General features: G+C 52.2%; 2 protein-coding genes across 16 annotated transcripts in view; one reads left to right on the top strand and one right to left on the bottom strand.

The window, feature by feature from the left end:
- The window catches only part of PIP5K1C (phosphatidylinositol-4-phosphate 5-kinase type 1 gamma), a 47,693-nt gene extending 43,633 nt beyond the window's left edge, over window positions 1-4,060 (bottom strand). For all 13 annotated transcript variants that reach the window (XR_016038071.1, XR_008686431.2, XM_055429758.2 and 10 more), the window contains exon 1: window positions 3,850-4,060. Coding sequence is in view for 11 of the 13 variants with exons in the window: in XM_055429758.2 (XP_055285733.1) it covers window positions 3,850-3,943 (94 nt within the window). In the remaining 2 variants the exon portion in view is untranslated. The remainder of the gene's footprint in view (window positions 1-3,849) is intronic.
- TJP3 (tight junction protein 3) overlaps window positions 2,410-13,529 on the top strand; it is a 38,441-nt gene continuing 27,321 nt past the window's right edge. The window contains exon 1 of one of the 3 annotated variants that reach the window (XM_088838884.1): window positions 2,410-2,490. The gene's annotated coding sequence lies outside the window, so the exon portion shown is untranslated. Of the gene's footprint in view, window positions 2,491-9,617; window positions 9,837-13,529 lie in introns of those variants that run through there. The other 2 variants (XM_088838885.1, XM_088838887.1) reach the window with 2 other exon arrangements.

Consider the following 13,529-nt stretch of genomic DNA (forward strand, 5'->3'; position numbering starts at 1 on the left):
GAGAAACCAAGGCAGAGGGTCCCCAGCTGGCAAAGAAGGTCTAGTTCCCGAGGCTGCTTTACAGAGGGGACTGAGTATGCCAGACCAAGTGCCAGATGTCACATCACTAGAAAGGGGCCAGGGTGGGATCAGAACTGGGACCCTTCTGCTTCCAAAAGCCGTAGCTGAGTCAGTGAGGGGACGAGGGCAGCCACAGCCCCAGGTGACCATCCACCCGCAGCTGCAGAGGAGGCCTCATGACGAGGCCCCACCCACCCAGCCATGATGGCCCCCACGGCTCTTCAAGCCACTCAGGCCTTTGCCTGGGCCATGATGGCTTTCTGCCCCTCCTTCAGGCCCCTCAACCATCAGGGGAAGTCCGAGGGGAGATGTCAGAGCAAAAACTTGGAAGAGCTCCAGAAACAAAGACAGGGATATGGAGGCCAAGCATCCCAGGCAGAGGGCACAGCAAGCGCAAAGGCCCTGGGGCAGGACTGGGTCTGGTGTGCTAGAGGAGCAGGGTGGAGGCCTAGGTGTCATTTACAGAGTGAGAGAAGGGGAGAGAGGGAAGAGGGGAGGGCAGGACATGCGTGGCCTTGGGGAGGACATGGGCTTTTACCCCAGAGAGGTGGGACCCTGGAGGGCTGTGGCAGAGGAGGGGCACGGCCTTCTGGAGTTGAGTGGCAGGGGACACGGGAAGAGACAGGACATCAGGCCAGCCGTGAGGATGGGGCTAAACCAGGTGGAGCCAGAGGGGTGGGGGGAAGTGGGAGGATTTTAAGTCCATTTGGAGGCAAAGCCGACAAAATCTGCCACCAAGTTAGACGTGGGAAAGGGTTGGGGGTCTGTGGGACGAAGCTGACTGTTCTGAAATATCATGGAAGCAAGAAGGGCAGGAGGGAAATAGCACAGAAGCACCAGACCACAGCACAGCTGAGGCCCACAGGCAGCTCATGGGCCTCCACAGGGCCCAGCCCTCCCTGAGATCCTTGCTGGAGCCAGACACCCCACACGGCCCCCAAGAGCCAGCAGAGAACCCCAGCAGGCCTTCCCTGGACCAGGTCTTGGGAACCCAGGCGTTTAAAGTAACCAGATTCTAAACACCACTAACATTTAACTCCCATCAGATTGGCCCCAGTGACCGAGGCCGATAAAATCTGGAGCGGAGCTAGCAAGGCTGTGGGCACACAGACAGCCAGGCTCTCGCAGCCCTGCCGGGACTCTCCACAAAGCCCCCAAGCGTCAACCTGCTCGCCCCTGACCCAGCCACTCAGAGGCAGGGACTCCAACCTCTAGAGATGAAAGCACCACAGCACCAGGCCACATTCAAGGGTGTTCACTGCAGTATGGCTGTGATAACAAAGCCAGCTCCAGACACCACCCAACCATCCCCCACCAGGAGGCCCTCTGAGTCAGTAAGGCCTAACCGGCGTGGGCTGTTGCTAAAGTTCCCCAAGGACTCTCCACTTGCTGACGTGCTAATTCAGGTACTGATGGCGGCATGGCCCCATTTTACAGATGGGGACACTGAGGCTCAGAAAGATCAAGGCATTTAACCTTGGAGGTCACAGAGCACCTGAGTGGAACTCAGGCAAGCTACAGAGTTTCCACCCTCTCAATCACAGCGCTGTATTCTCTGTCTCTGAAAAGAACTGATATCAACGTGGGGGCCGGGGGCGGGGGTCATATTGTGGATAGAAAAGCCAGCAAGGCACAGAATGATAAGGGAAGTACAGCAGGCCTCACCCTTGGTGGCTGCGTCTCCAGGGAATACAGGTGATGTCTGGGGAGAAGGTCTGTGGTCATCATGACTGGGGGGCTCCTGGCATCGAGTGAGTGGGGGCAGAGATGCTGCTCCACCCCCACAGTGTCCAGGATGGTGTCTCCGCAACAAAGAATTTTCCAGTCCCAACCGTCACTACTGCCAAGGTGGAAGGGTACCCTCCGAACCCCCTGGTGAATGAGCAGCCCCGGCTGTGTGTTTACACATCTGTGTGAGCAGCAAGAAAGGCGTGGACAGTTGTTCCCCCAATTTAACAGAAATGGGTTCAGCAGAGAAGAGGCAGCTACTGACCCTACAGTGAGTGAAATACGCAATCAGCTGTGGGAGTTGGGTTTCTGCGGGTTTGGGGACAGGCGGGGGTCGGGGGAGTCTCACTGGTCAAGTCCCTGTGCTCAGACCCAACCACAGCCGGGGCCGGGAACTTTATCTGCCCCCATCACCTAGCCCCTGATAAGACAGACGTTCGCTGTGTGGCTTTCCTGTGGTCACTGCGTCCTAGGCTGTTTTGTCTCTGCCCATATAGGGCACAGGACTGCTGGTGGAGGTCAGGGGGCTGAGAAGGGACTTCAGCCAGGTCCCTCTGCTGTCTGGTGCTGGCAAGCCACGGCATCGCTGCCAGCAAAGAAGCAGGGCGTGGGGGCCGGATGGTGGAGCTGAACGGGGTCATCTACCACGCAGCTCCAGATGGTAGCAGGAAGGGGAGCGGTGGGAGTGCTCCGGAGCCTGGGGTGAGTTGGGGGGGTTGGGGGGGAGGGAGGGCATGAGGGTGGGGAGGTGAGGTTGGGGTGGGGGTGTGACTGCTCCCTGCTCCAGCTATTCCTCCAGACATTTCTCCCAAGCGCCTGCCACGGAAGCTTCAGGAGGCCTGGGGGAGGAGGAGGATGGGGACCCCAGGTGGGTGTCCACAGGGACTCGCCAGCGAGGGCTGCCTCGGGGGAAGGGAGGGGGAAATGGAGAATTCTGCAGATCCGGAAACTTCGTACTTGGGAGCCTGAAATTTGGACCAAGAAGGAACCGGCCCCTCCAGGCAGGGGCTGGGCTCAGCCTGGAGCCCGCAGGGCTGGGTGAGGCCGCCTCCCTCCCCAAACCTGCTCTAGGGCAGGGTGAGGGATACAGGCCTAGGAGAGAGGCTGGGGAAAGCAGTACCCCCTACAGAGTCACGGCAGCCCCCTCTCAAAATCCAGGGAAAAGGCTGGGGGCTCTCCTGTTTCCCACCTGCTTGCGGAGCCCTGGCACTGAAGGTGTCTGGAGATGTCAACCTCTAATCCCTCCTGTTAGAGCAAGTAAACTGAGGCCCAGGAAGGGAAAGAACGGCCAGTGAACTAAAAACCTGGTCCGGTGAATTCCACAAAGAATGATAAGGTAGTCAGGAAGCTGGCCCGATTGGCCTTCGAGAACCCCTCTATTTACACCACAGCAGCCCCTGCCCTTCACGACCAGTAAGATGGGCCCAGAGGGTGACCGCTTTCAGGGCAAGAGGTGAGGCCCGGGAGCTGACATTAGCAAGGTGGGCGGCCGGGAGCAGAGGGTCCGCATCACCCTTTGGAAGCAGGGCTCCTCACCAGAACGGGGGTACTCCACAATCCCACGCGTAGAGCAGCCCCCTCACAAGACCGGGTGGGATGTCGTCCCCCAGCGCCCTCAGCAGGAGGCAGGAGGGGCACCCACTCACCCTTGGCACGTCCTAAATGGGGGTCGCCTGCCCCCGCCCAGAGGTGAGGACCCATCTTCCCCACGCGCCTCCAACCCGGGCTGCTCCACCCACAGCCTCCCAGAACGGGGCCCTGCACCCACCCCCGCCCCCAGACCCACAGCTCTCCCCAAGGACCCCAGGAATGGGCGGCGCCACTCGTGAGCCACCGAGGCTAGGTGTTCCGTCCTCCCTCGGGCCCCAGACGACGCGTCCCCTGGCCCCGGAGTGGGGCGTTCCATCCCCCCCGCGAGCGCCCCCGAGTGGAACGTTCCGGCCTTCCTGCAGCGGGTCCCGACGCCCCTCCAGCGCTCGGACGGGTCCACTGGGCCCCGGCAAGGGGGTCAGACGGGTCCATTCGGGGAGCGGGGAGGGGAGGAAGGTCCGGAACCGTTACCTGCTGTCGCACCGCTCTCCGCCGCCCAGGCCGCCTCCGAGGTCAAGGCCACGGCTTCGGCGCTCTCCGCCTCGTCCGGCACCTCCAGCTCCATGGCCGCGCGCGGACCCGCCGGCGGGCTGGCGGGCGGCCGGGCGGCCGGAGGCTGCGACCCGAGCTACGGCCGCCGCCGCTGAACAACAACCGCCGCCGGCTGGAGAGCGGAGGGAGGGGGCCGGGCCAGGGAGCGAGGGGCGGGCCCGGGGCGGGGCCAGGCGCTGCGCCATTGCGCACTGCGCGCGTCGCCAATAGGGACTCGGGGGCGGGGCCTGCGTGCGTCAGAGTCCCCGGGAGCGCCGCGAGCGCCCTCACGCGCCCAGGGAGTGGAAGAGCAGCACCATTTTTGCCGGTACTGCTGTAGAGCTCAGTCTCTCAGTCGTGTGCGATTCTATGACCCCATGGACTGTAGCCCGCTAGGCTCCTCCGTCAGTGAGATTATCCCAGGCAAGAATACTGGAGTGGGCTGCCGTTTCCTTCTCCAGACTGATGTAGTACTTAAGAGCATTATTTATAACGAATATAAAAACAATTGCAGTTTAAAATCATCATACTAGTAATATTTATATTAAATATGCTTACGTTCGATGTCAGTAATGGTTATGTAATAATACGTGATGGGGCTTCCCTGGTGGCTCAGAGGTTAAAGCGTCTGCCTCCAATGCGGGAGACCTGGGTTCGATCCCTGGGTCGGGAAGATCCCCTGGAGAAGGAAATGGTAACCCACTCCAGTATTCTTGCCTGGAGAATCCCATGGACAGAGAAGCCTGGTAGGCTACAGTCCACGGGTCGCAAAGAGTCGGACACGACTGAGCGACTTCATATCACATCAATAATACGTGATAATAAGTAACTTTAATTTTTATCATTATGCAGGACATACAAATTATGTGTGATTTTGTCTTGATATATTAACATTATTAAATAGTGATATGGTATCATGATCAGTAATATTAATAAGTAAAATAAGATATTTATGATATATAACATGTATTTGTAATGTGGTAAAAATTAGTTATACATAATAATAACATTCTTAAGTGTCAAGCTCAGTGCTAAAGCCTTTATATGCAATATCCCCAAAAGTCAGAAACCTGATTTTTATTTCTTTTTTTTATTTTTAAAAAATATTTATCTATTTATTTGGCTGTATTGGGTCTTAGTTGAGGTGTGTGGGATCTAGTTCCCTGACCAGAGATCAAACCCAGGCCCCCTGCATTGGGACCATGGGGTCTTAGCCACTGGACCACCAGAGAAGTCCCTGTTTCATTTTTTTAAAACTACTATTATATCCCCATTCAGTTTAGTTCAGTTGCTCAGTCGTGTCCAACTCTTTGCGACCCCATGGACTGCAGCACTCCAGGCTTCCCTGTCCATCACCAACTCCTGGAGCTTACTCAAACTCATGTCCATCGAATCGGTGATGCCATCCAACCATCTCATCCTCTGTCCTCCCCTTCTCCTCCCACCTTCAATCTTTCCCAGCATCAGGGTCTTTTCCAACGAGTCAGTTCTTTGCATCAGGTGGCCCAATTGGAGCTTCAGCTTCAGCATCAGTCCTTCCAATGAATATTCAGGGTTGATTTCCTTTAGGATTGACTGGCTGGATCTCCTTGCTGTCCAAGGGACTCTCAAGAGTCTTCTCCAACACCGCAGTTCAAAAGCATCAATTCTTTGGTGCTCAGCTTTCTTTATAGCCCAACTACCGGAAAAACCATAGCTTTGACTAGATGGACTTTTGTTGGCAAAGTAATGTCTCTGCTTTTTATCTTATTTTATTTATTATTATTTTTTTAATGTTCAATCATTTTATCTCTAATCAAGTTGGGTCCATGTCTAAAACACTAATCTCTACAGAATCACCCTGTTCTCCAACCCCAAGTCTCCTTTTAATATAGATTATATTCATTTGAAGCATTACCATTCAAGTACAGCCTAATGGTAAGTTAAAGTGAAAATGAAGTGGCTCAGTCATGTCCGACTCTTTGCAACCCCATGGACTGTAGCCTGCCAGGCTCCTCCATCCATGGGATTTTCCAAGCAAGAATACTGGAGTGGGTTGCCATTTCCTTCTCCTGTCTCTGCTTTTTAATATGCTGTCTAGGTTAGTAATAGCTTTCCTTCCAAGGAGTAAGCATCTTTTAATTTCATGGCTGCAGTCACCAGCTTCAGTGATTTTGGAGCCCCCCCAAAATAAAGTCTCTCACTTTTTGCCTTGTTTCTCCATCGATTTGCCATGAAGTGATGGGATCAGATGCCATGATCTTAGTTTTCTGAAGGTTTTATCCCCATTACCTAATTACACCTAGAAGACAATAAAGACTTGTTGATATTGATAACCAGATGGAAACTATTATCATCCCCATTTCACACATAGGAAACAGGAGCCCAGAGAGCTGAAACCACATGTTTGGAATCACACAAAATACCTCGTCGTGAAGCAGCCTCTTTTCTTATTGTGTTAAGAATGATAATATTATTAAAGTGTAGTGGTGAGCTCACCAGTGCTATGGTCAGGCAGTTATTCATTCTGAAGTCATGGTTTGGAGGATAATAAACGTTGCTATTAGTAGTTTTATTCATTATTAATGATTTCTGCTCGGAGGCAGGTGGGGGAGTCTGAGCACCCAGTCGGTGCAGGTCGGAGCTGGGATGTGTTCACCCAGGCCTGTCCAACTCCAGACACATGGCCCCTCTCTTTACTGTCAGGTTGCTGGCGAGGTCAGCGGGAGGCTAAGACTGGGCTTTGGGGTGCTGAGTGATGGGATGAAGGGGAAACAGTGAGACAGAGCAGCCTTCAGTCAGAACCAGGGCTCAGAAAGATGCTTCTAAAATATTCTCTATCAAAACAAGGAGACAAATGAAGAAAAGGGAAGACGTAGAGAACAGGACCCAGGATCAGGTGGAGGGATCCCCCCAGCTTAGCTGTTAGAAGTGAGCCAACTCAGAGAGGAGGGGATCAACATATGTGGTCTACCCATACGATGATGGAATATGATTCCGCCTTAAAAAGGAGATTCTGACACACACTGCAACATGGATGAACCTTGAGGACACGATGCTCAGTGACAGAAGCCAGACACAGGACAAATATGTCTGATTCCACTCACCTGAGGTCCCTGGAGGAGTCAGATCCAGAGGGACAGAAGTAAATGGTGGGGGAGGGGTGAGGAGTCAGTGTTTCATCGACACAGAGCTTCCGTTTGGGAAGCTGAGAAAGTTCTGGAGATGATAGTGGGGATAGTAGTACAACAATGTGAAGGTACTGAATGCACCCAAGCTGTGCGAGTGAATATTTTGTGAATATATGCTTTGTGTATTTTGCCACCATTTTTCTAAAAGGCTCCAAGAGGAGTTCTTCGGTCCTGATTCATTTTGAATCTGCCTTGAGAAAAGATTTAGATCCATGGTTCTCAAAGCAAGGTGCCCGGACCTGCCCCCATCAGCATCCACCAGGAACTTATTAGAAATGCAGGTTCTCGGGCCCGCCCCCACCCCGACCCCAGGGCTCCTCGATCAAAAACTCGGGGGTGTGGGGACTCATAATCTTTCGCTGAGCCTCTCAAGGCGTTTCGGATGCCTGATAGAGTTTGAGAACCACTGACTAGGACAACTGGAAGTGCAGAGGAGGGGCCAGGATCGGGATGGGCAGCGACTTTTGCTGCTCAGGCTTCATCCTCCCATGTCCCTGCTCAAAATTCCCAGTTTTCAGGATGGGAAACCAAAGCTGCCGCGACTGGGATTGGTAACCTCGTTTCGGGCGCCCTCTGGTGGCCATAGAGGCTATTACCTCTAGTACTGGGTCCTGCAGTCGCTCGCTGCTCAATGGCGTCGGACTCTGCAACCCCATGGACTGCATGCAGACTGCCAATCACCAACTCCCAGAGTTTGCTCAAACTCATGTTTGTTGAGTCAGTGATTCCATCCAGCCATCTCATCCTGTCGTCCCCTTCTCCTCCTGCCTTCAGTCTTTCCAATGAGTCTTTCCATCAGGGTCTTTTCCAACGAGTCGACTTTTCGCATCAGGTGCCCAAAGTATTGGAGTTTCAGCTTCAGCATCAATCCTGAAGGTAAAAGGGACTTAATGAGTCTTTCACTCCCTCCCCAAACTTCCCCATATTCCTTCCTTCCATTCACTCATTCACTTCACAAATATTTATTGAATACCTGCTATGTACCAAGCACTGTTCTATGCCACAAGGACACACGAATAAGCAAGACCAAATTCCTACCTCAGAGAGGAACCATCTAAGGGAACTCCCTGGTGGTCCAGCGGTTAGGACACAGTGCTCTCACTGCCAAGGGCCACGGTTTGCTTCCTGGTCAGGGAACTAAAATCTCAAAAGCTACGTGTGTGGCCACAAAGAAAAAAAAGAGAGAGAGACACATCTAGGAAAAACAGATAAACAAGCAGACAACACACAAGGCATTTCAACTGCTAAGAAATACTTTGAAAATAATAGATATTGTACAGCGGCAAAAGAATGTGATCAAAAAAGGCTCCACAGTTCAGATGTGCTTTTTGTTGTTGTTTAGTCACTGAGCACTATCCCAGTGTTTTCCAGTAGAATTACAAGGCGATATAAATTTTAAAATGTCATTTAAAGATTTCTAGCCACCACATTCTTAAGAAATTTAAAAAACCTGGGACTTCCCTGGTGGTCCAGTGCTTAAGACTCTACACTTCCAATGCAGGGGCTGTGGGTTTCATCCCATGCTCGGGGAACTAAGATCCAACATACCATGGGACATGTCCAAAAATAAATAAAAACAAAACAAGCAGGTGACATTACTTTTAACAATATATTTCATTTAACCCAATACATTCAAAATCATTGTCATCTCTACAGGGAATCGATGTGTAAAACTAATGAACTATTTTAGGTTCTTTTCTGTAGAGCGGCTCTTCCAAATCCTGTGTGTATCTCACCCAGCTCTCATTCATTCAGACCAGCCACCTGTGGGTAGAGATTAGAAAGTGCTGCCCTACTGTGTGCCCAGCAAAGTTCTGAGCACTTCATGGACCAACATTCATTCAGTTACTCAAGGAAACAATCCTAGGAGCAGACACCAGTGTTGTTTCCATTTTTAAACATTTTGTGCTTGTTTGTTTTTATTGGAGTATTATACAATGTTTTATGTTGTTTCTTTTTTTGGGGGGGAGGGTGATTTTTTTGTTTTGGCTGCAAGGCATGCCACCTGGGATTCTAGTTCACCGACCAGAGATCGAACCCATGACCCCCTGTATTGGGAGCACAGTCTTAACCACTGGATTGCCAGGGAAGCCTCTGTTCCCATTTTTTGAGAAGAGGAAACTGAGGGGGCCCGGGTGACTTGCCCAAAGCTGCCCAGCTGGGAAGTGATAGAGAATTCTCAGAGTAGGGATCCTGCCACTCATGTCGGGGTAGAGAAGCAGATTTTGCACTCAGATCCTCAGGAAGGGAAGGAGCGGTCCTGCCACCAGGTGCGAGACAGTGCCTGGAGGAAGGCAGGGGGAGCGATGAGGGGGGTGGCAGGCAGGGGTGCACCATTCATTCACTCAGTTCTGAATTGATTCTACCACTGTCTTCCACCTGGCACATGGGCGCATCTCTTGCTGATGTCAAGGGCTTGGCAGTAGCCAGTGCAAGTGGGATGGAACTGGGCATCCCTGGCCTCCGGGCGGGCAGGGGTTAAGGCCCGCGGCTCCCACGTGAGTGCACCTTGCGACAGAACCACACACCCAACCAGGTCTCTCTCACTCTCGCCAGTCGGCTTGTGGTTGTCGCCCTGCTGGTTCCACCTGGCACGGGACCTGCCAGTCTGTGGCCACCACAGAGAGGAAAAGTTGGGCAAACAAGTGGGCAGGCCAGAGCCCAAGCCTCGGGTCCCCTCCCTGCCCCCGATGCCAGGCGGACATCCAGGCCCTGACTGCTGCTGCCTTCCCAGAGGCCACCCAGCCTCCTAGACAGGTGAGTCCCCCAGCCCAATCGGCCTACCACCCCAAAGGTGCTGTCCAGATGGGGCTCCCCACCATGAGGTCCCAGGCCCCCTGCCACCTCCCCCCACCATCAGCCTCCCGGGAAAGCAGGAAACTGACACTCCTGTGTGGGCATTTGACATAGTTTCTAAGGGATTATCTGGCCGGCAGTTACTGCCCCTGGCAGCCTGCCCAGGACGCCTCAGCCACAGACTTCAGAGGGTCATTGTTGGCCCAGGCTCTTTCAGGGAGGCTGAGGGGGTACCAACTGGCCTCTGATCCCCCAAACTGAGGAGGGGAGGCTGGCAGGGAGGTGGCAGGTGAGACAAACTGGCACCTGGTTGGTATCTGGACCTCCTGGAACTTCTTAAGAGGCCCCCAAGTTTTCAGACAGTTGCATCTCGTCTCCCCGACCCCTGCTGCTGGAGCCAGGGGTGACAAGGGTCCTGGGGAAGGAGGGCTTATCTCCTTATCTCAATTTCTTCTCTGGGTTAAATCTCCCTACAGAGAAATGAAGCATTGCGTGGGTGGATGGTGGCCACAAAAGTCTGCAGAGCACACTGTGGGCAAGAAGCCAGGATGTTTTCCAGGCAAAGGAAGATTAGACCCCCGAGAAGACAGGAGTCCAGTGGCAGAAGCTTTTCTGGGTCATTTTCTCCCAAAATGTTCAGGACAAAGAGCGCGTCCTAGCCAGCCAAGTGTTTGATTGCACCTCAAAGCTCTTTGTCTGAGATGAAGAGGGCCCTCTGGGGCTCAGAATGCATGAGCGTCCCAGTTGCAGGGTATGGGGGGTGGGGCGGCTGGCGTTTGGAGTCACTCCTGGGAAACAGAGATGCTAAGATTCAGGGTCTGAGGGGTTAGGAGGGAATATACCTCGACTGGGGTTTGGAGAGAGAAAACCCCATGAAGTCAGAGAGATCTGACTTCAGTTTTCCACTCTGTGAAATGGGTATAATTAGAGATACCATGTCGCAGGACTGCTGAGAATAGCATATGCTAGAGCACGTAATAGATTCCCAATCATGCAAGGGGCAGGGTAAACTGCCCCCCCAAAATCAGAATGCCAAACCAGTGGCAACATCTCATTGCCTTCCTGTTTTGCAGAGGTCAAATCCAGGCTCAGAGATGGGCAGCCACCTGCCCTGGGCTGCACAGGAAAGTAGGGCTCTCAGCCTGATAGGAGTGAAAATGCGGAGAGTTGGGGAGGTGTGGGGGCTGCCTAAGCCCCCCGCCCCATCCAATACCCCAGTTTCAGCATCTTGTTAGAGCCCTGCCTCCCTGGCTCAGGGCTTCCTTGTGGCCCCGGTTCTGAGGAAAGTCCACTGCGGGAGTCTGGGTTCCTGTTCTTCCTCCTCAGGTCTGGCCTGGTGCCAGGGAAGCTGTGTTTGCTCAAGGCGGAGCCTGACACCCTTTGGAATGGGCTGAGATTAGCCGAGATCATGCCTGGGAGGAGGGGCTGCCCAGCGAATGACCTGCATTTAAGGAGTACCCACTACCGCATGCCGTGTGCTATTCTCAGCCTTGGGGATTCAAGGGGCAATCAAGAGAAACAAAGATCCCTGCTCTGGTGGGGCTTGTGTTTTAGTGGAGGAAGACAGACAAGAAACAAGAGACAATAAGGAAGTAAACTATATCCTGGGTTAGAAGATGGTCAGTCTTACAGAAAAAAAAAAGTGAAAGAGGTACAGCTGCTGCTGCTGCTGCTAAGTCGCTTCAGTCGTGTCCGACTCTGCGACCCCATAGACGGCAGCCCACCAGGCTCCTCTGTCCCTGGGATTCTCCAGGCAAGAATACTGGAGTGGGTTGCCATTGACTTCTCCAATGCATGCATGCATGCTAAGTCGCTTCAGTCATGTCTGACTCTGTGCGACCTCATGGACAGCTGCCCACCAGTCTCCTCTGTCCACGGAATTCTCTAGGCAAGAGTACTGGAGTGGGTTGCAGGGATAGGAGCCAAACAGGCAGGGAGGTATTTCACAATCCTAAGTAGAAAGATCAGGGGAAAACTCGTTGCTTTTCAGTTGCTCTGTTATGTCTGACTCTTTGTGACCCCATGGACCCCTGGCAGCATGCCAGGCTTCCCTGTCCTTCATTATCTCCTGGAGCTTGCTCAAACTATGTCCATTGAGTCAGTGATGCCATCCAACCATCTCGTCTTCTGTTGCCCCATTCTCCTCCTGCCTTCAATCTTTCCCAGCATCAAGGTCTTTTCCAGTGAGTCAGTTCTTCACATCAGGTGGCCAGAGTATTGGAAGTTCAGCTTCAGCATCAGTCCTTCCAATGAATATTCAGGGTTGATTTCCTTTAGGATTGACTGGTTGGATCTCTTTGCAGTCCAAGGGACTCAAGAGTCGTCTCCAACACCACAATTTGAAAGCATCAATTTTTCAGTGCTCAGCCTTCTTTATGGTTCAACTCTTATATCCATACATGATTATTGGAAAAATCATAGCTTTTTCGGCCCAGGGCGACAAAGTAATACCTCTGCTTTTTAATACAAGGTCTAGGTTTGTCATAGCTTTTCTTCCAGGAACGGACGTCTTGTAATTTCGTGAACTCATTAAGAAGGGGACATTTGAGCAGAGACTTGAATGGAGTAGTTGGGGGAGGGGCATTCCAAGCGCAAAACACAGCCTGTGCAAAGGCCCTGGGGCAGGATTGTGCCTGGCAGAACAGCTGGGAGGCCTCTGTGGGTGGATAGAGGGGAGAGAAAGAGACAAGGGGAAAGCCTGGAGGGGACGGGACACGTCCTGCAGGACGTTGTGAGCCTCCGGAAGGACTCTGGCTTTTATGCTTACGGAGGTGGGAGACCTGGAGAGCTGCGAGCAGAGGAGGGGTGGCGCCTGACTCTGGCGCTCACGGTTGCCATCTGGTGGCTGCTGCAGGGAGGACAGACTGCGGAGGGTGAGGGTGGAATCAGGGACCTGGAGGAGTGGGCTCTGCTGGTCCAGGTGGGCAAGGATGGGCTGAACCAGGTGGAGGCTCAGAAAGAGAAAGAAGTTGGTGGATTCTGAACACATTTTTGGAAAACTAAGAGGGCTTGCTGACATATGAAAGACAGGGTTCAGGGTGATTAGGAAGAAAAGTGGGAAGAATGTTCTGGGACTTGAAGATGTTAACAGGTAAGAGGGAGTAGGTGGAAATTACTTGAGAGAGAAGCCTTGAATGCTAGAGTGAAGGCTTTCAGTGTAATAGAGGTAAAGGATTTTTTTTCAAAATAATATAAAAGCATGATTATAATATAAAACAAACATGGCCTTCCCTGGTGGTCCAGTGGCTAAGACTCCATGCTCCCGATTCAGAGGGCCTGGGTTCAATCCCTGGTCAGTAAACTAGATCCCACATGCTGCAACTAAGACCTGGGGCAGCCAGATAAACAAATAAAAATAAATATTTAAAAATAAAACAAACAGTGCTTTATGAGTTTACTTAACTCATTAATTAATACAGGAACTAATAATATCTTACAACTTGCTTAAAGGAGAGACTATTAAGAAAGAACACATACAGGCAATCAAGGCTGAAATGAAATAACAAATAGTTATAAAACTGGTCAATAACCACAGGACAATAATCAATAGTCTCCACAGGACAAAATTCATTTATATGTCTATGGACAAGAATCTTTTGCAATGTTACCAGTTTCCTGTAACTTTGTTGTTGCTGTTGTGAAGTCGTTAAGTCA

This window comes from Moschus berezovskii, chromosome 8 (assembly GCF_049115385.1).
Source record: "Moschus berezovskii isolate FMDL1 chromosome 8, NW_MosBer_1.0, whole genome shotgun sequence".
Lineage (NCBI taxonomy): Eukaryota > Metazoa > Chordata > Mammalia > Artiodactyla > Moschidae > Moschus > Moschus berezovskii.